Source organism: Syngnathus scovelli, chromosome 2 (genome assembly GCF_024217435.2).
Source record: "Syngnathus scovelli strain Florida chromosome 2, RoL_Ssco_1.2, whole genome shotgun sequence".
NCBI classification, from domain to species: Eukaryota; Metazoa; Chordata; class Actinopteri; order Syngnathiformes; family Syngnathidae; genus Syngnathus; species Syngnathus scovelli.
The window spans coordinates 11,726,473-11,747,422 of record NC_090848.1 but is presented as its reverse complement, the minus strand read 5'-3'; the positions used below and the strand labels follow the sequence as shown (position 1 = coordinate 11,747,422).

Genomic DNA, 20,950 nt, shown 5'->3' with positions numbered 1-20,950 from the left:
ATAAACATAATGGAACAAAAAACTCCAAACTTGTCTATAGAATAAGAAATAAAAGAATTAAAAGTAAATAATAAGTTCATTACTCATTGACTTTAATTGAGGAGGGGGGAAAAGGTAGAGTACTATAGCTCCTCCATTGAAAAAGAGTCTTTTTCCACAATAACATGGGAATTTTTCATGTCAGTTTCTTTTCTAATCCATGCCGATCCAGGGAAGAAAGATTAAACGCTTGTCTTAAAAAAAAAAATGCACTTGAAAATGGAGATTATTTTTCTAACAAAATTGTGTGTGTAACCGGAATTGTTTTTAAAGCGGGAGATTTGTGACTGGAGGTTCCGCTGTATTGATCTTTAATCAGCAGTGTATCCAATTATTTCGACAAACAACAATACCACCAATAAAACCTTTTTGTTCCTCAGCAGGTTTCTCATGTAATTAAAGACTAAAGTGTCGCCCCTGCCCATAAATCACAACGGAGAAAAGGAGAACTTCTGTATTCTATACGGGTGTAATGGGGTGAAGTTCTTCTTTCAGAGTTAAGGTCAAAGTTAATGTAGCCTCACCACTTCCACTCATTGATTTTCTAGCGTAGAGTAATAATGGCTAGTAGAGCAAACCTTGAGGATTTCTTGATGGTTTTCTGAAGCGTAGAGTCTTCCGTCCCGTACGATGTCTTCAACCAGCTGTTCATAGTCCTCTGAAGTTACACAGACAACACAATGACTCTTCATGAGATGCTCAGAAGCTATTTGAATGATGTACCGTCATAAGTCACGTAGGGGATCTGGAAGCCCCTGGCACTGTTGGCCTCATTGGACTTGAAGTTAATCCAGAGGCGCCTGGAGCGCGCCGTGAAGGCGATGGGCCGCTCGTACGTCTGACATGTCTCGTAGGTGGTGATGGATGTAGCTGACCCTTGCAAGAGCAGTGAAAGGGCAATGATGAATCAAGTATAGGGACGCGGTGGCCCCCGCTGACGCTCACACTCACAGTTCTTCCTCATCACCAGCACATCTCCGCATTCATCCTCCGAGGGCAGGAAGATCTCCGGCACCACAATGAGAATCTTGCGCTTGCTGGGCGGGTTGATGTTCCAAATGCACTCCACGTTTGCCGGGTAATTTCCCGGGTAGTTGGGGGACTCGATGTAGCCCATGAACTCGCCCATCTCGCCGCCACACTGCCTGTCTAGACGTGCACAAACTCGACGCATTACTGTCTGACTCTAAAGTGAAATCCTCAAACTGTCTTTTGGACACTCACTCTTGCACTGCGAGACACTCGTGGCACCATCAAAATCCGTGGTGGTGTTTCCGGGGCAGGTAATACAGTAGTTCTGCCTAAACTCTGTCTGATAGGTTCCCACTGGGCAGCGGATGCACCTGTGCACTGTGGTGTTGTAGTAGTGACCTGGAGAACACTGCACTGCAGAACCAATGAAGACACACATGACATCAGCATTTTTTTTCTTCCTCAGATGGTTTCCATGCACGCTCCTCTCACCTTTGACCTCACAATCATGGAAAGAGCTTGCTCCCTCACGCTTGGTGCTCAGGCCTCCCCCGCAAGAAAAGCACAACGTCCGACCCAAATCCGGCTGGTATGTGCCCTGGGGACACGGCTGGCAAGGCTTGAAGCCGTCGCTCGAGAAGAACCCGGTGGGACACTGGCCTGCGGAGCACAGACAAGCCACATGACATTTGGCAAGAACGTTTGACTGGGACGGCATCTGGAAGTTGGATTTTTACTACCTGCACACGATGAAATGTTTCGCGCTCCCGTGGGTCCGTGGCCGTCGCTGCCCGGACACAGATCGCACGCCAGCTGCCCCTCCCTCTCCTGGAAGGTACCAGGCGGACACTGGACGCAACGCTCCTGCTCACCGTGGTAGTACGAGCCTGGCAAGCACCTGACTGAAAAACAAAATCCATAACAGCTCCAGTAACAAGGAAGCGCCATGAGTCTATTATTTGTTTTATAGTTCAATTACGATCATTTTACATGATCGTTTTGATTACCATCTGCTACAGCCGGGGATGGGCAACTTAAAGTAAATGATGGTGGAGGGCCGTAATTCTTTATTAGCTCTACTGCACTTCTTAATCAGTTTTATGACAAGGAGTGTCATTTTAAATATATACAAAAATACCTGCATGCCATTCTTTTTTTTTTTTTTTTTACAGAACCAATCACAATATCTCAATTTATTTTAAGCTCGTTGCATGACTAAAAGATGCAGCCTTTAACAACAAAGGGTTTGAACAATCCAAAAAATAATTACACACCGAGTTATTTTTTTCCAGTGCAAAGGGCTCTTGAGCATAAAAGTGACCATGGCACAAAACTGCTGAACATTTATTGCAAAAACTCATCTTGTTCATTTTTTTTCCCACAAAAAAACCCGCAAACTTTTAACATTAACCTGTTATTATGTCTGATCTGGATGTCATTATAAATCTCAAAATGATTTGACTTATTCACATTGTAGCACAAGCGCAACTGAGACGTCTGCCATCTAGCGGTGACTGCAGATATTATAACTTAAACTTGTATAGTTTGCGTCAGCAATTTAGTTATTTTTTGATAAACTGAGCCTTTGAAGAAATATGTTAAACTGATAACAATTAATTATTTTCAAATTGCTATATGGATACTAAATGATGCTGATTACATCACAAAATGTCTGCCTTTCATTTTGCGATCAAAGTTAAGGAAAGTGAATGAGATGAATTCTTACCGCATCGGCCACTGTCCTTTTCCGAGCCTGGGCCGCAGTTCTCTTGAGCGGGAGTGGCCTGCGGAAGTTTCTGTGCCACCTCATACTCCAAACCGGCAACTCTGATGAGGAAGCGCTCTTGGTTGATGGACTTCTTTAGAGCCTTGATGTAGGTCTTAACTTGCTTCTCCATACGTTGCCTCAGGCAACTGAGGTTACAACTCCCTGGCATGGGAAAAGAAAATAACTTCAAGCAGTTACATCTCCGAAGACAAACGCACATTAAAATGGCTGCTCGTCATCGTCGTTACATGGCAAGACTGACCTGTTGTGTCTCCAGCTTTGACCTCCGCTTCCAGCTCCAAAGTTATGCGTGTTACCTCTTTGTTAGCAGGGTTGCGAGCACGCCTCCCTTTTGTTTTCTTTGACGAGTCACATTTGAGATTGACAAAAGTCACCAGGCAGTTACTGCACGGCTGACCACCTCCTGCAGAAAAATAGTACCACAGTCAGTCAGCCAATTGCATGCTGATAAATATATTGACAAATCCAAATAAGGGCAGACCTGGTCCTAGGGTCCGTCCCCTGTCTTCCGTCCTGCCAGTCAGTTTAGGATGCAGGTGGCATTTGGCATTTTTAATTTTGAAAGACGCCGTCTGCTTCACTGGCGGCGCCAAAGTCTCTACAGATAAAAATGTGAGTAGGATGCCAAACATCGAACAAAAGCAAACGATTTGATGGTTGGCACCTATGCAGCTCTGACTGCTGCTGGAGTTGAGCCGAACGGGAGACTTCCCTCGGACGATGGGGATGCCGCAACTCACTGAGTAGCTGTTGTCAGACTCTTTTAGAAGACACGCAAGCAAAATTGAAACAAGGATTTATTTTTTAAATGAGTAGTCGTCAAACACAATCAAACATATTTGAAGCTATGCATTCATTCATACCTGCCAGATAGTGTGCCTTGGAGGCACAAGTGAGCGAGCAGCTCTCCTTCTTGCCCGTTTTGCTACAGGTCAGAGTAGCCTTAGGGGCCACAAGGCCTGGAGGGCATTTCACCAACTCTGAGGTGACAAGACAGTGGAGGACATATCAAACAATGACGCAAATAAGGCGTTGAAATAGAGCTGGGAACACAGATTGCTTTTTACCACTAGAGGGCAGTGTTGCTACGTACCAATGCAGTCTTTTCTGTTCCAGTGCAACTTGTATCCAGGTGGGCAGGTACACTCGTAGCTTCCCAGAGTGTTAATGCAACCATATTTACATCCTCCTCGATTTATACTGCATTCATCAATATCTGAAAAACATAGGAGACATTGATTGGCTTTGCATTACAGAAAAGTGTTTTGCATTTCATCCAAGGGGGTAAAATAGATCACCGTCACTACATTATAGCTAGAGATAAATTATTTTTATTGATTGTCTATTGCTCAGCAAGGTTTTATTTTTTTAAGTGTTTTTTTTTTTAGCAGCTTCTCTAGTTCAAATGAGTTCTCGCTTGTTCTCACAACCGCTGACAGTGAGGAGCAAGTTTAAACAGTCAACGTTGCTAAAATAGGGACTTTTCCAACCTCTCTGTTTGGTGCTGTCTGTTTTTTTAATAGACTATCTTCAGAAGCAGCCACGATGAGTGGAACTATTGTCACATTATTTTCTGTGTTTTCCAGAGAAAGGCAATCAAAGCAGTGACTTATTGACATACGTTTTGGAAACCTTTGACCCAAACTACCTAAATATAAATGTATTAATTTATTAAGGAGTGGTTATCACTGTCCACCTTTTTACTATTTTTACCTGCAAAGAACATAAAAAAAAAAATATTTCACTTGTTTTTGTGGAAGTTGAGACACGATATTGCTTTGTTACAAAGCTTGTTTGGTTTTGGAGGAATAAGGAGATAGAAAGAAGAAAAGCGTAACTTGTTTGTTTTTAAAACTAAAGGTGAATAAATGATTATAATCAGAGACAAAATTTTTGGAGAAACAAAACAAAACCGTTTTATTTTAAGGGTGCATCATTGTTAGTGCATTGCTCGTCCCACAGGTCCATCTGACATTTGAGGAAGACCAAAGTATAGCTGTGTGTGGATTGTCCAGTGGCTCTTATCACTTAGATGTTTTTGTAGCTTCCACGCGGTCAATTCACACACACCCAAAAAAAAAAAAAAAATGGAATCGCAGCACTTGGAGTGTAAAGTGTAAATCCAGCCTCAGTATATTGCTTTAACTGTCAGCCTAGGGTGGAGTCACCGGGACAGGCTCCAGGCCCTGCCGTGACCCTGAACATGATGAGCGTGGTATATAAAATGGATGGATAGATGGAATGTGTTTGCACCGTTGCAGTCCACAGAGTCCTCTTTCAATTTATTGGTCAAAACATCGCAGTGAGGAAGACTGATATCCCGCTCGCTAACATAAGCAGGGCTACAAACACTAAAAAAAAAAAAAAAAATGGTGAGGGGATACAAACATTTAGAAATGTTTTTTTTTTTTAAATAAAGAGTCAAAGTAACTGATAGAGACAGAGATAATGTCAGTGATTAATGATGCTGACTGTTGAAATGAAACGCTCCTGCTCATCTCGTTCAATCGCTCAGCCCGAGTCAAAAAAAAAAATGAAGTATGGTCTTCATTCCCTGAAGAGGATGATGACTTCATCAAGCGCAGTCTGCCAATGTGTCGCTCAGAGCGCCTTGGAAACATGGCGAGAGATGCGCTGCTTACCCTCCGCATCAAAGCACTCGATTTAAAGGACGAAAAACTCTAATGAATATCTGATGGAAGCGCTGCTCATCTGCCAGAAACTGTTGTTTTGACTTCTTTTATTCCTTTCCATCCTTGAAATACAATCAAATAGATCTCCGCTGACCTTTCTGAAAATCCCCTTAGGCCTTTTTCCTTTTTACGCAGACAGACGAGTCAAGAGGAACAAAGACAGTAGAAAAGACAAATTGAAATGTGGAATCAATGCCTACACCAGCGAGAGGGACTGACTTCATGGAATTGTGATGTTTTGACAAATTTAGCAAATATCTGTTGCTACCATTGTTGAAGTAGTGAAAGAAGGGGAGTTCTTGCCTTTGATTTTGGCTTTTAAATCAATATTAATGAGTACACACACATGCCAGGAATGTATTTGTGCTTTGCGTATGAGACCTGGAACATTTTAAAATGGCACTGAGTGTATTTTCTTAGCAGATAAGCAAAAAAGCAAGCCGATTGTTCCGGTAAACAAAGTCTCACTTGGGAAGAATGCTGACAGGTCACGGCACAATACTCGACAGCAGGTCACCGACCTGATTGGGTTTGTCGAGTGCCGACCTGTTGTTAAAACCCTCTGCGATATTTTTGGAGTTGATGAAGCACAGCGGGAGCAAGCTAAGCTTAGTTATGAGCGTCGAGTGAGGATGTACAGTGGGGGGGAGCTCAATAAATCTTCAGGGTTATCTAATATTTCAGCCAGCGGCGATAAAAGGCCATTCATCACCAGCGTTCCAAACAATGGCAGAACGTGCTTTATGTTGGTCTGGTCAGTCCATCACGAGAGAAAAAGCCCAACAAATATATTGTCAGTGCTTTTATTTCCTCAAAAAAAAAAAAAAAGAAATTTTGCTTTGTGAGAGCAGCACATATTTTACCCAGAGGCAATGGCACCTTCATATGTAGCACAAGAACCTCCCAGATAGTGCTTAGTATAACATTGATTTATTTGTATAAATGCTCGATAAGCACAAGATTTGGGAGTACAAGGTCGTATGGATAATCTTAGATTCACTACGGAGAAATAACGGCTGCTTCGGAATCACCACGAAGTGTGCGTTTATAGCCATTATTAGACAGGAGAAGAAAAACACTGAGGTTCAGGAATGCAAATAAGCAAGGTAAAAAATGTGAAAAAGACAAGTAGGTGTTTGCAAAACATTTTTTTTGTTTTTACAAACCCAAGAAATTCTTCCGAAAACACTGATTATCATTCATCATATGAGTCCTACGGGGGTAAATGTGTGAAAAAATTCCTGGAAATTTGGAAAATACCCGAAAGTCTGATTTGGGTCTGGGAGGTGGTGTGGGCAGTGCCCCGTAGCACCCTTTCAATTTCTTAAATGTTTTTAAATGTTGTGTTTTTTGTAGTACATGATTTGTTTGGACTTTGCACTGAGTATACTGTGTGTCAAACGTCATTTAACCCATCCAAAAAAATTCTATACTTAATCTTCAACCTGTCTCGCCTGCAATGCGAGTGAGTGAGGCCCTGAGGCTTCAGAGACAGCGGAAGATTGTCAGCGCTCAGAGACAGCGGAAGATTGTCAGCGGTGATATGCACAAACTCAACGGGACGCCTGATGTGCTCAAACAGGCCTCTTGCCACATGTCAGGGAGCTGTGACACACCCATCCTTCAGAGCTTATTCTGTGACCTATCTAGTCCACAGAACTGGAGTGTCATAGGTCACGCTCCACCTTGAAGTGAAGTAGCCTAACACATTTTTGAAATGGTGTTCAAGTCCATTAACTACAGCACAAATCACCTATGCTTTACATCGCTGCCAAGTGTAGCGTAATCTTAGATTGATTTCCTGCCTTCCGGGCAGCCACCTGTTTCTGCTCATTTGAGTCGATTTGGAAATCAACTTGCAAAGACTTAAACCAGCTTGAGCTGGGTAATCCATCACAGCCAGCATTTAGTTACATTTTGTCTTTAGATGCGGTTGCACGAAGGGACTTTTTTATGTTATATTCTCAATGTGGTGACATTCAGATTAATGAGTCGCTCGGTGTAAAGACTTTACACCCTGAAACCATGGTAATAAAAAATCCTGTTGAATTGTTGGTTGAGAGATCTTAAGACTCGAGAGCTTCTCAGACTAATCTAATTACAAAACATTGTTTTTTTCCCAGCCTTTCAAAAGAATACTTAAGAGTCTCTTCAAGGGCAACCAGGGCATCTGGCATACCTTCACTTTTATACATATTGAAGCTGACATGGCGTGCAAAAGGTTTCAACACGCTAACACCTTTTTATGAATTTACATAAATCACTCTGCTTCTTCCTGTTCTAAAATGACAGAAACTCATTGAGGTGTTGAAGAGGAAAAGGAAATGTGATAGACAGGAGATTTTAAAAAAAAAAAGCGTTGCTGGCTCACCTCCACAGTGCGCCAAGCCATAGAGGACGTAGCCCTTGTGACAAAGGCACTGAAAGCTTCCTGCAGAGTTGACACAGAAATGGTCGCAGGCGCGGTCAAAGGAGCACTCGTCAATGTCTGCACAAGATGGAAAGAGAGACCGTTAGAAATGTTGCAATCACCCAGAAATCACAAACAGCAGGACACTCTTTGTATTGTTTATCATGCATTTCAATGGGCCACATCAAAACAACAACCAAGCTTGGTAGTTTTGCTCCTACGTCTGTTGCTTTGATTGCCCCCCTGCAGTCACTACGTTTTTCATTTTGATGCGAAATGGAATTGAAAACTTTTGGAAATAGTGAGTAGCAGCGGCAGGTGTCAGCTGATAATAGGTGGCCAAGTGTGTTTTCTTTCTTCCCTCTGAGCACCTGTCAATATTTTTCTTTTCCATCTAAAAGATACAATAAGAGTCCAGAGATCTCAAAGCACCTCATGTCAACGTCAACACGAGTGTGACAACTGCTCAAAAACAGTTCTCCGAATGCTGTGCAAGACAAATGTTCCCATAACGTGTTTGCAACTTTGATAAGCTGTTCACTTTGGCATCATATGTACAATGAAAAGAGTTAACATGGTGGTGCAGAATTAAACATGGTGAAGCAGCATTTAGCCGTTATGTTGCATGCAAATGGATTAAACTGTCAACCGAAGTGAAGTCAGCCGCAAATGAAAATCTTTTCAAATCCAGGTTGTTAGGTTTTTCAATGCATTTCCTTAGATTTCTGTTCTTGCACTGTATGTTTTGTTAGTAAGCTACTTTTATTTCTCCATGTTGCTTTGAACTGTCTTTGAGTCTTTTGACTTGCTTTTAAATGTACTTTAAATCAACTGAAGCACATTGAGTTACCTTGTATAAGAAATGCACTGTACAAATAAAGCTAACTGCCTTGCCTTGGTATTCTGAAAGGTTGGTTACAGGTGACAAGCGCGCCAAAGCACCGATTGAATATTTGCTTTGGAGGTCTGGTACCTTGACATTACTGTCTGTAAAGAGAGAGTGGTGGAGAAGTGTGACCCGCAGAGAACCAGAGTCAAATTTTGTGTTTTTGTGTGGATTTCTTTTAGGATTATCAAGCTTTATTTGCACTCAGCACAACTGCGCAAGCTGAGCCATGTTGGGATTTAAAGTGCTGACTGAATCCAGTGTTGCAATAGGGGATGTCGATGCGTAACTTATCATTATGTAATGTGTGCTGCCGAGTCTCCGCTCTAAGACAGCTGGGACTCGCGCAACCCTTATTTACCAGTCAGTTCAGGTGAAGTATGCACGACCTGGGCAGGGCAACATCACTAAAACGGAAACATTAGCCTCCTTCTACGAAGCCCGAAGACTGATGAAAATTATAATATGGCATTAAATCATCAAATCTATAAAACACCTAAAAAAAATGTGAGGTAATGCCATTTAAGAGTGCCGTTGCAGACGTTACGGGATGCAAAGAACATGTCCCGGACCGCCCTCATGTGGATTAGAAGGCAGAAGCAGACGATAACACAGGGGGGTGTTGAGTTTGGAATGCTGGCCCCGGTTCAGCAGACATGCCCCATCCTGATATATGGGCCACGGTCCACTGACGGCGAGGAAGCACCGTGACTGTTTAAACCAAGATAACTTTAGCATTCAGTTGGCGCATCTCAACACCCCAGAGAGAGAGGGAGAGAGAGAGAGAGAGAGAGAGAGAGAGAGAGAGAGAGAGAGAGAGAGAGAGAGAGAGAGAGAGAGAGAGAGAGAGAGAGAGAGAGAGAGAGAGAGAGAGAGAGAGAGAGAGAGAGAGAGAGAGAGAGATGCTAAACTGCTATTTAAGTGTATTTAATGCCTCAGCGTCGACTCACTGCAGCGCAGGTCACACTCAGAGTGTAAATCTGGCCACGCTCCTTTGCAGATAATCTCCGTTAATCTCCTTATTTTTACTCCTGAGAACAAGTTTTGAAAAGCTTTTTTTTTTTTGTGAAATAAAAACGTTTTCTCACTTATCATTGTGAGGCTTCCAAGTAACAAGAGAAAATGCCTTGTACCCAAAATAGATTTGAAGTGACAAAAAGCACACGAAGGGACACGCTGTTTTCTTTTCACACATGATGTTTATCTGGTTGTGCTGGAAAGCAAATGCAAGATGCTGATGCGAACCAGGCGGCAGCGTGATTGACCACACGAGTAAAAAGCAGAAGATTAAAGAACGTGGCATGTCTTGCGTTTTTCGACTCGGCATGAGGCTGAACTCATCTCAGTAGTTTCAGCCTGCTTGCTGTCTTCTACCAGATGTTCTTGAGGTGGCTTCATTTATCCAACAAGGAGAGGTTTTAGAAATCGAGACCGTAATTTCCCACACCTATGCGCAGACGTTTTTTTGTGCTCCGTGAATGCACAAGCATGTGTGCTTTCAAATATAAAGACCGAATCCTTTTTTGTAATTGTTTCATTGCCGCATTTGTGAAGTGAAGGCCCACATGTAAGCGTCTCCCTACCTTGACACGTTCTCTCGTTGGTCAGCAGCTTGTAACCTTTTTTGCAGCTGCACTCAAAGCTGCCCACTGTGTTCCGACACACGTGGTCACAACCCCCGTTGTTAAGCCGGCACTCATCAATGTCTGCGAGAGGGAAAACAGCGACAGGAGAGGTCACATATGACAATATGACAAAAGCAGAACTTGCAATTAGAGAGCTATGCAGATACCTGATTAAGTGATGTCCTTATGATTTACCTTGGAATAAATATGACTAAAAAATATCTATCCGCTTTCTGGAATATGGGACAAACATTTGTAATGACAAAAGTTGACAACAAAAATCTAAAATCAGGAAGTGTATTTCATTCCATGCTATAAGAAAAATATTTTTGTTTCATTCAGTGAAAAAAAGCAAAAAAACAAAAGTTACATTGGAAGTAGGTCATGGCAATAAAGCTATTGTATCCAATAATTTAAAATTTGCGACTATGAGGTTTGACGGCTCATTTTATGATATGACTATTGAACATTTAAAACGGTAATTTATTAAGAATCACATTTAACATGCATGTTTTGACGAAATGTACATTTGTCAAAGAGGACGCACTTTTTAATGACTAATACTTATAAATTAATGCTAGGGGAAAAATGCTGGGAAGAAATAAACCGTTTTAAAGCTTGTTTATTATTAGGAGGAAGAAACCAAATACCAGAAGGGTAAATAAAAATACATACGCAGGACTGAAAGGCTGGATTCTTAAGACACAAATATTGGCAGTGTGTTCATGGTACGTCATACTTACATTTAACATGTTATCTCTTTAAGCAGAAAATACTGCAAGCAGAATGCATTTGGCTTTAACGATTGAGCCAGGCCTCCAAATCCTCATTAGCCATCTTCTTCTGATTAGTGGGCACTTTATTTCTTCAGCCAATACCCAATCAATATATCATGTGTCCATCTCTGTCTGGATGGTGTTTTGCCTTGGAACTCATTCGGGTCCATCTTGAATAATTATTCCAAATACGTTTTGATCATCTTTTCCACTCTTCAGAAGTGGCCGACCCACAAGGACCCACGTTTATTTTCCTGCGCTTTCCTCTCAAACCAAACTAACAGCAGAAGATGGACTTTGTTGTTAGTTGTTAGTGTGCGATTCCAAGCTGTAGGAAAACGCTTTTTTTGGACACTGTGTCTTCTCACTGTCTTTCGGTAAAATATTTGTTTCCTCAGTATCCTGATATAATGCTTATTTTATTCTGTTAGCGTTCATATAAATAAGACTTTTTGACTTGGAAAGCTGGTACCGGGACAAAAACTCCGGAAACTGAAAGGGAGAGCGCATCTAGAGACTGTTCAAATAATCATCGTTGATAGTCTTGAAAGCGACAATCACTTTGGTTTGTTAGACGAGCTGTGCTTCTCTTTCATCTTGCTCATCTGATTCTCGAGGCACCCAAATGATTGAAACAGGACCGTATTGATTGTTTTAGAAGATGTTGTTTTGCCTCTCATCCGAGAAGGCTTCATCAGTTCATGCAAGAAGGGTTATTAAGCCTGCACCAGCCTGACTTGCTGTGGAAAGGATAACTTTTCAAACACCGAATTGGAGGGACTCCACGGACCACGAATGATCATTCTTTAGGAATGCAAAATGACAGTCGTTAAACGCCTCTGTCCATGAACGAGTTGAACTGTTTTCCAAAACTTCATTTGGGTAAAAACTAAGCAGATGGAGCAGAAATTTAGGGGTTAGGCTGAAGGGCTGAATTACTGGGATGTCACAACATTGGCGGAGCTAAGCTTTTTTTCCCTGGGGGGGTTAGAAAATAAAACTCTTCAGAAAATTCTGATAAAAATTCAGTGATAAAAATTTAAAATAAATTCTCTGGTTTGGCACCTGGGGGTACAAGCATAGTTCTCAACCGTGTAATTATGGACCACGTTCTGCGCAGTCATGCTGGACCACAAGCAAGCAAGTCTCTAATTGGCCTAAATGTCTTGAAATGTATGCGTGAAGGATTAGAGTTGCGGAAAAACTGTCAAACTATGTCACATGTTACCGAATGAAACCATAAATAGAATTTGCGTCTGTAATAATTTGATCTGGAGACTGGAAGGTCAACTTCGTCGCTACCAATTCAATTAATGAAGTGTCCTTGCTGTGTTCACTGCTGTGATTGATTCAATATGAAACCATTTGGTTGAAATGCATAATCAAATCCCACACGCCACTAAATGAGTCCAATGCGCGGCTGCATATTAAACACGAGCGAAAAGTCACCTTTGCAGGTCTTGCGGTCCGGCTGCAGCGTGAAGCCGACAGGACAGCTGCAGCGAACACCAGTCACTGAATCGTGACACGTGCTATCGCAGCCACCATTGTTCACTGCGCAGGTCTCTGTGGGGAAACAGACAACGGCCATCAAAATCAACAATGCTGCGCTGACCTACTTATGTCTCTGAGCCCACTGTTAGATTCAAATAGCTTTTTGTGTCAGAAGAAAAGGAAGAGGAGAAGCACTGAAGAGGTTTTAGTTGTACACAGAAACGACAGAACAGAGTTGGGATGCAGATGCTGAATGATGACGGTGGAGCGATAATGGTTAATAGTAAAAATGCAAATGGTTAGCAATATGCCCTGTTGCAAACACAGCTAAGCGAGGTTTCTGAGGTGGCTCCTGTTTTGGTCTGATTGTAACAAAATCTTCCAGGTGCTTGGGGGAAGAAATAACAATTTCAGCTACCTGGTTGCTGCATGGCCAGGCTGATTGGGAGGGGGGGCAAGCCCGGGTGGCAGAGTTCGGTGTGACGGGGATGAGCCGGAAACAAATTTCACAGTGATTTCCAGTAACAGCAGAGGAAAGGCATTGTGCCCTCAAAGAAGCCTGAAAGTGAGCAAACTTTTTTTTTTTTTGCTGCTTTTTTAAAGTCGTCTAAGGTCAAACAAACGAAAGTAACTCGTAACTATTACTTTAATTGGAGGTAACTCCTCATCTACTCTGTTCTTTACTGCTGGTTGTGAAATCAAGCAAAGTCATTTCAAATGAGGATCAAACTGGAGCAATTGCTAACATTATTCACCTTCACAAAAACAAACAAAAGGCACGGACAAAAAAAATAAATGCTTAGCTACACGGCACAAGTGATGCATCCAAGCAAAACAGGTGCTTGGCGTGATGTCATTTGATGTTTAATAGGCGTCTCATTGACAACAGATGAAAACATTGCATGTTGTTGCTGAAGGCTGTACATGACACGTCAATATATCAGATACACGCTACGTAAAATAAACACCCGACCAAGAACGACTGACTCAAAAATGAACATTCCAAACAGTTATGAAGCGGGTCGCCCTGCCCTGGGTTTCTCGATAACGAAATCTTCAAGAGAAACAATACCGCATTTTCTTCGCTCTAGTGAGTTGAACATTCTCGTAATCTACTGATAATATTCGGTCGAGTGTCGTAACTGTCTGAACATCCTGATGTGCAACCCGATAGCAGCGGGTAGAGCGGGCCCTCCGGTTGATTCCGCTGCCCTCAACCCTCAGGACAGAGTTCAGCATTGTGGTTTCACATAATTGCAAAATGCTGAGCGGAGACGGTTGGCAGACATGACGATAAGACAGTGTCAGGACATGCCTCTAAAACGCTTAGCCAGACATCTCCAGCAAGAGAGCAAAGAAGTATTTCTGACATTCTGGCTTAGCGAAGATGGGCGAAAAGGCACTCGCAATGGAATGTGTCGGGTTTTGTGAGTTTTGGATGCACACCAGCCGCATCAACGGGTCGGGACCTGCAATTAACAACGGGCAGATATTTCCCAATATGTTGGCCTGAAGCTGAGCTGCTGCAGTTTAGATCGCATACAACCCAAAGTCACCTGGGGTAGACCCCCAAGCACCTTGCGACCCTGAACAGGACGGAAAGACAGATCAATCTCGGAGCTGTCGTTAGAGACCACATGATAAGAAATCAAGCTGTTCCCCTGAGGTGCAACAGAAAAAGCTAATTCCCATGGGCTACGTCTGCACACAAAATTAATGTGATAAAGCGAGATACTAAATCAGACTAGCTTTTTTAATGTTTTCTATTTTCTAGGACAGAAATAGCAGAAAGTAGGGCACAATATGCAGAAATAAATCAGACAACTCAATTGTGAAAAAGTGGTTGTTGATGCGCGTGCGGTGGTAGGAACTTAAACACGCTGTTGTCTCCCATGGCTACCTTGAGCAGTCTGCTCCTCAGAGAGCCTCCTCCCACCGCCCCTGTTGTGATATATTTAAAACATGAGCTTCTTTGATCTGGCAAGACTTTACCCACTCTGAGTTTCATGAGGTCTCCCGTGTTTGCTGTACTTGTTGACTGAAAACATGTGCCACTAATTGGATTGAATTGCCCTTTTTACACTGTAAATATTTAGCTTTTGCTTTTTCACCTTGTTTGCATCATACTTCAAATGGTGCTGCAACTGCTGCTAAAAAATTTTTTTACATCGTCGAAGGGCGTAAGCGTTTTGAGTCGGGCGGGTTTCAATGTAGAGGTATTAAAAAAAAAAAATTCCAATTAAGTTGGAATGTTGCCTAAAATATAAATAAAAAATAGAATAGAATGATTTGTAATTGCTTTTCAACCTATCTTCAACTGAATACGCGACAAAGGTATGAATGCTCAAACTCTGAAGCACGATTTCCTCCAAATGGGCCAAGTTATAAAATGTCTAAAAAAAAAGTCTAGCTCAAACTTGCAATTTAGCGTCCACTAATCAAATCTTTCAATCATCACCTTCAGCAATACCTTTTTGCCTTATTAAGTTAATTCCACTTCTACTGCTACACATGGTGTACTTCTTATTATTTCCCCTCCTTTGTTTTGGTGCCAATCATGGACTCATTATTGGCTCCTTCGCCGAAGCTAATAGGCTGTGCTGATGGTATTCGGGGAACACTTAAACTAAGAGTTGGAAATAGCGCAAGCTTCATTTCACTCAGATCACTCAGATCAAAACAAAGAAACGTCTTTAAAGGCATCACATTTAAAAAGATGGCGGGGGGGGGGGTGTTGAGCGTGGCAAATTACCCTCCGTGTGAAAACACATCAACCTGGCTTCGAGTATCTCCTCGGTATCTTTTTATAAAGTTCCTGCCGCTTGCGAGAAGAACTGTATTTGCAGCTGTGTTTTTGAAAAAGGTGCGGTTTGACACAGGCAACAGTTGTTATTAAAAAGGGCATTCAGAGAAGAAAGAGGAAGATAGAAGAGGTCAAGGGTCATAGGGATGATGCCCCTCCTGTGGGCCTGATAGTTGTCTGTGAGGTTAGCTTCCTATCCTTCCCCACACCCGTGTACCCCTAGAGAGAGGAGTCAGAGGAACACATATTTACCATTAGGGAACAGCTGTGGGGCTGCCTGGGACTGGACACTCCTCTCCCCTGCATGCACACGCACACCCACGCCCACACACACACATTGCAAAAACACCACTTTAGTCCCGCGTTACACTTGAACCTTGCAGCAATACTCTTTGTCGTAAATCATCTGAGCTTCACAGCACGTGCACAAAAAAAGGAACATAATGAGGAGGAATTATGTCTTCTGAGCTGGCTCATACAAATACATTTGGCATCTTTTAGATTCTTATTGGCAACAGCAGCATGACAAAACTACAATTGAAGGTGACATCTCAAGGCAAAAGTGTTATCGCATGGCATGCACGTCATGCAAATAAATGCTTCACACACTTTGGGGGGGGGAGTGCATTGTAGTTGTGGTTTGGTGTGTGAGTTGAGCTGTTTGCTGGTAAGCGAGAGTATTGTGAGCGTGGTCAGACAGAGCGAGGAATGGTTAGTGCTGCAAGCTGAAAGACGAGACGACTTGTGTTTTATGTTTCATTGTGGTGTCAGAAGTTTTTTGTGTTATGCTGTGAATTTCTCAACAATATTAGGTTTATCTGCAGGTACTAGCGTCAGCAAACACGTGCTTTTTATTTGATAGGCTTTGAGGTAGATATTTGGGGCCGCACGCTATTAGACGTGAACATAGAATAAAGTAGTTAGATTAGAGATGACCAAATGTATGTGGCCTGTGCCCACATTTTCACTGAGTGGCCCCTTGATAATTAATAAATAAATAAATACATACATACATAACTAGAGGTAGGGAAAAGTATTTAATTTTTTTCCTCTATAACAGTGAATGTTTCTTCTTTAATTTCATGCTACCGAAGCAATCACATCTTTAGAAAGTAAGGATCATGGAACCCTAGTTTTTTATTTTATTTTAAATTTTCGGGGGTGAGACAACTCACGTTTTTTTTACGTTTTTACAGACAAATCTCCCAAAGGGCCTAATTTTCCTTCTACATTTCAATAGACATCAATTATATGTGGATTTTTGCTTTTTGTAGGCTTGCAAGCACTTTGACCATTTTTAAATTGTGTTTTTTGAATACATCTGGTTAGGAAGTGCATTTGAAAATGACTTAATGACAACGATCGGCCCTATAATTGCCCAGCCACCAATTACATCAAGCCCACGGAAAGACGATAAAAAAACTGAGAAAAATACGACTGTACACAAATTGGTAGCGATTCAAATTCCCACCAAACGTGCGACGTCCGGTGTATCACCAGATCATGACCGTACTCTATCAGCTGGTCGTGGACCACATTTGTACGTCGACAGGACCTCCAAATGACATTCAATTTCGAACGTCCGTGTCAGGCTCAACAGTGTGTTTGAATGTTTTGTTGTTGTTTCTTTTAAATGCCGTAACATTTTCATGCATACTTTCATGGGACCAGTAATAAAGTGAATGTTTTAAATAATGTTTGTATAAATAAATGAGGTTATAATTAATTAAAAACCAGCATTCTAACAATTTTTTGGGGGCGAAATCAGGTAATGTCAGATTGTCTGTCTTTTTATTTCGGCCCATTACAAGGAAACAACTTTGTTTCTATAGCGGCTTGCTCAGTGGGCTGGGATTCAAGTGGCTGTGGAAAAGCAATTGCCCTATCATAATTCTCTGACTTGGATCGGAACAAATCTTCGCTTTTGCGGTCAGACTTGAATGTAATGGAGTATGTGACAGGGAAGTGCGCATGTGTGGTTTGGAGCGCACTTACCCTTGAGACTTTACTGCCTACATTTATATGTGGTGCCAGATTAAGAGAAAGAAATAAACACTACAAACTATGCACATCCACCTAACCTGCACTCCCCCCCTCCGCCACCATCTCAACATGCAACATCCAGAAACAAGTATCAGCAGCCAGGGGGAAAGGGCACACAGCCTGCAGTATGCCAGCATGAACATAAGACCACCTGAAATGAAAGCTAAATGTGTTTACGTTATGGGCAATATGCGTGCGTCTGCATGCTCGATATGCGCTGTATATTTGTGAGGGTATTTGGTTAACTTTGTGTGTGTGCGTGTGTGTGCGTGTGTGCGCGTGTGTGTGTGTGCGCGAGTGTGTGTGTGTGTGTGTGTCAACTCTTGAGATGACTGAACTCCTGAGCATGTCTGCATCTGCCTGCTATTTGTGAATGTTTATGATTTGCCAACAGCGTGAACATTTCCACATGATGGCCACTCCTTTCTGACATCTGAACCAGCATGGTACACAGACAGTTTATGCAAAAATAAACCTGGCTTTGACGGTTTAAATCAAACATCTGATTGTGGAGTTCGAACTGAGCAAATACTGTATTTCTTAAAGTGCTTGTGTGCGTGTGTGTGTGTGTGTCTGCGTGCGTAGGCAAGAAAAGTGCATGTCTTCCACACCCAGCTGACTTTAAAAAGACAAACAAACGACGACTCCGGTTGAGACACAATGGGATCAAGAACACTTACAAGCTGAGCAGGATTTGGTGTATTAACAAAATGGATATAGAGACACCACAAAAAAAAAAAAAAAAAAAAAACACGTGTCAGAAAGACATCTAAATGACAACGATGGACGACATGCATCTGAATTCTGCAAATGCTCACCGGATTACTGATGAAATCAAATATTTGAAATTGGATGTGATTTTGGTCCTATTTTCTTATTTGGAATGAAAAATATCAGTAAAACTTGCATATTACAGGCAAGAAATTCTGTTATGTAAGAAAAGAAAATAATTGGTGAAATACTAATACTAAACACGATGTTGAATGAAATTAACTAAAAACTAATTTTTTTTTTTTTTTTTTTTTTTTGATGACTTCTACCAGAGCGACGAAGCAAACAGTTTCATCCTTAATCAAGAGTTATTCGCATGTATGAACACAAGTTACCAAACCACACACACTGTGCAGGATACGCATAATATTACGCAACTGGTAAACTGGCAGATAACTTCTAAAAAGACAGTAGACATGACCTGAAGGCCAATGTCTGCCACAGAACCACAGTCAGCATTTCATGAAATAAAATGCAAACACCCAACCTTGCTTGACGTAAGCTTAGGTGCACACTCATGACAACATGGGCAGGATCAACCTATGCTTTAACTTATTATTATCATTCAGTACATCAATTTGCATTGACTGCTGAGTGCTTGCTTTTTTTTAATTCCATCGTATTTAAAAATGAGTCAATTTATTCCTTGAAACTAAACGTTATGTAATTGGTGCTACGCTTAAAACATCTATTAAAAAAAAGTCTTTGGCTGGGATCTGATGCTAACTAACATTGGTTTTCGCTATCTTAAAATTAGCAGTAAATGAAAGAACTTTTTTTTAACTTAGTGTGTAAAAAGATTAGTTTTAAATGCAAAACTCACTTATCAAGATGTTTTTCTTGTTTTTAGGTAAAAAAAATAAGAAAAATTTCAGAAACAAATCAAATCTATTTCCTTAGGAATGCTATTTGTGAAATTCAAATGATCATCATTGCCCAAGGTTATAGCAAACTTTGAATTTGGGCAAATTTACCATAATTTGAAGAAATGTATTCATTTAAAAACAAACAAAAAACATTTACTGTGTATGCTAAAGGGATGCGGTTACTACACAGTAGAAACACAGTTGCGTCATCACTTAGTAGCTCATCGGGGGTTCATCTGGCAGCGTGTTTTTGTTACCTGAGGTTTCATTAACTAATAGCGTGTCGAGGAAATGTGGAGTCTGACTGACGGGTAATCTGATCTTTACCAAACTGCTTTCTTCCTATTTGCTCACATGTGCTTTTCTTTGGAAATGGCCTGGATAAGATGTACAATTAGGTTGTGGTCAACATTGTGGCATCCCGTTGGCCTCTCAATAATGGAAGCTTGGTTGACCAGAGCTTGACGTAAATGTGGCCTCTATGAGATTTGCGGTAGTAAGGAGGATCAGCCGCTCGCCAAACCGAGCTCCCAACTTAAACACCTTCCAAAATCAATCAATCATCACAACAACCTTTTCTGGAATAGTGGCATCAAATTTTGGCAATGTCCTCAAACTTCTGAACGGGAACCAATGTTCGACCAAACATAAACACAGGCCATAAGAATCGCATAGTAGGTGTTTCTATTGCATTCACAAGCCCTGGATTAACAAATAAAGATAATAAGAACCATCCTATGCTTTAACTTATTATTATCATAAAATCGAATGCCTGTGCAAATTCCACAAGGCCAACCGTAAAAACCACACGAAGGCCTGCGCTTTGACTGCTCTGCACCCGAAGGTTCCATCTGATATAAAACTGCCCTTTGGAGTGGTTCAATATGCTCTGGGAGCTGAATGATTTTTACTCAACGTAAGTCAACTGAGGCAAACACTGATAAATGCCAATGGAAGGTTAGGTCAGGTGTATGAGTTAATCCCCAACGGGCAGCAGCGGAGGAATTGACCCGGGAACTAAGAGCGGGTGTGTGTCTGTCTGCATGGCTGCAGAAATTGAGAGGTACTGCTAGAGCTGACCAGCAAAGAGGAGGAAGAGGAGGAAGAGGAAGAGAAGCCAAAGCAGATGCAGGAAGTGAGAGGTTATTGGAGCAGCAGCAAAGGGAAATGCACAGCCGGTGGTAGCCTTTTACCCTTGCATGTCACACATCAGGAGAAAAGGCTCACAGCTATTACGGCCTGTATTTCAAGTCATCACAATACACTCAAATCTAACAAAAAATGAATTTATTTGAGGGCATGTGATACTGACTAATTTGGGATTCTACTCTATTTTCATACTGTTGTCAATTTTTTTTTGCAAAAAGGTGTTAAGACTTACCAACACAAGTCTTCCCATCCGTGTGCAGGACAAACTTCATGTGGCACGAACACTTGGGGCCATGGTCTGTTTCCTCACAGATGTGCTGGCAACCGCCATTCCCATAGTTGCACGTCACTAGTAAAGAGCACACAATAAATTTGAAAATGATCTGTTGGAGATGTGTGCGGTCTGGTAATGTTCCATGACCTCCTTGTGGCACGGCTGTCATATATGTGGTGTGAGGGCAACGCCGCAGATGCGTTGTACATTTTTAATGACACGCTGCAGAGACTTCCAGTCCTTTACGGTACAGTTCCCATAGCAGACTGATTGAGTTGGTCAGGATGCTTTCCCACTGTGCCTCTGTAGAAGTTGCTCAAGAGTAAGCATCTTCTCAGCCATCTTCAATAATGTGGCATC

General features: G+C 41.8%; 1 protein-coding gene across 4 annotated transcripts in view; it reads right to left on the bottom strand.

The window, feature by feature from the left end:
* The window catches only part of LOC125987708 (signal peptide, CUB and EGF-like domain-containing protein 3), a 59,631-nt gene that overhangs the window by 3,226 nt on the left and 35,455 nt on the right, over positions 1-20,950 (bottom strand). Inside the window, exons 6-22 of one of the 4 annotated variants that reach the window (XM_049752080.1) lie at positions 20,550-20,665; positions 15,740-15,812; positions 12,640-12,756; positions 10,373-10,495; positions 7,865-7,981; positions 3,894-4,016; positions 3,664-3,780; positions 3,465-3,560; positions 3,282-3,398; positions 3,042-3,203; positions 2,738-2,941; positions 1,752-1,913; positions 1,504-1,671; positions 1,264-1,425; positions 991-1,188; positions 763-909; positions 618-697 (exon numbers count right to left, since the gene is read on the bottom strand). In XM_049752080.1, coding sequence (XP_049608037.1) covers positions 618-697; positions 763-909; positions 991-1,188; positions 1,264-1,425; positions 1,504-1,671; positions 1,752-1,913; positions 2,738-2,941; positions 3,042-3,203; positions 3,282-3,398; positions 3,465-3,560; positions 3,664-3,780; positions 3,894-4,016; positions 7,865-7,981; positions 10,373-10,495; positions 12,640-12,756; positions 15,740-15,812; positions 20,550-20,665 — 2,282 coding nt within the window. Of the gene's footprint in view, positions 1-617; positions 698-762; positions 916-990; positions 1,189-1,263; positions 1,426-1,503; positions 1,672-1,751; positions 1,914-2,737; positions 2,942-3,041; positions 3,204-3,281; positions 3,399-3,464; positions 3,561-3,663; positions 3,781-3,893; positions 4,017-7,864; positions 7,982-10,372; positions 10,496-12,639; positions 12,757-15,739; positions 15,813-20,548; positions 20,666-20,950 lie in introns of all 4 variants that reach the window. The other 3 variants (XM_049752081.1, XM_049752079.1, XM_049752082.1) reach the window with 3 other exon arrangements.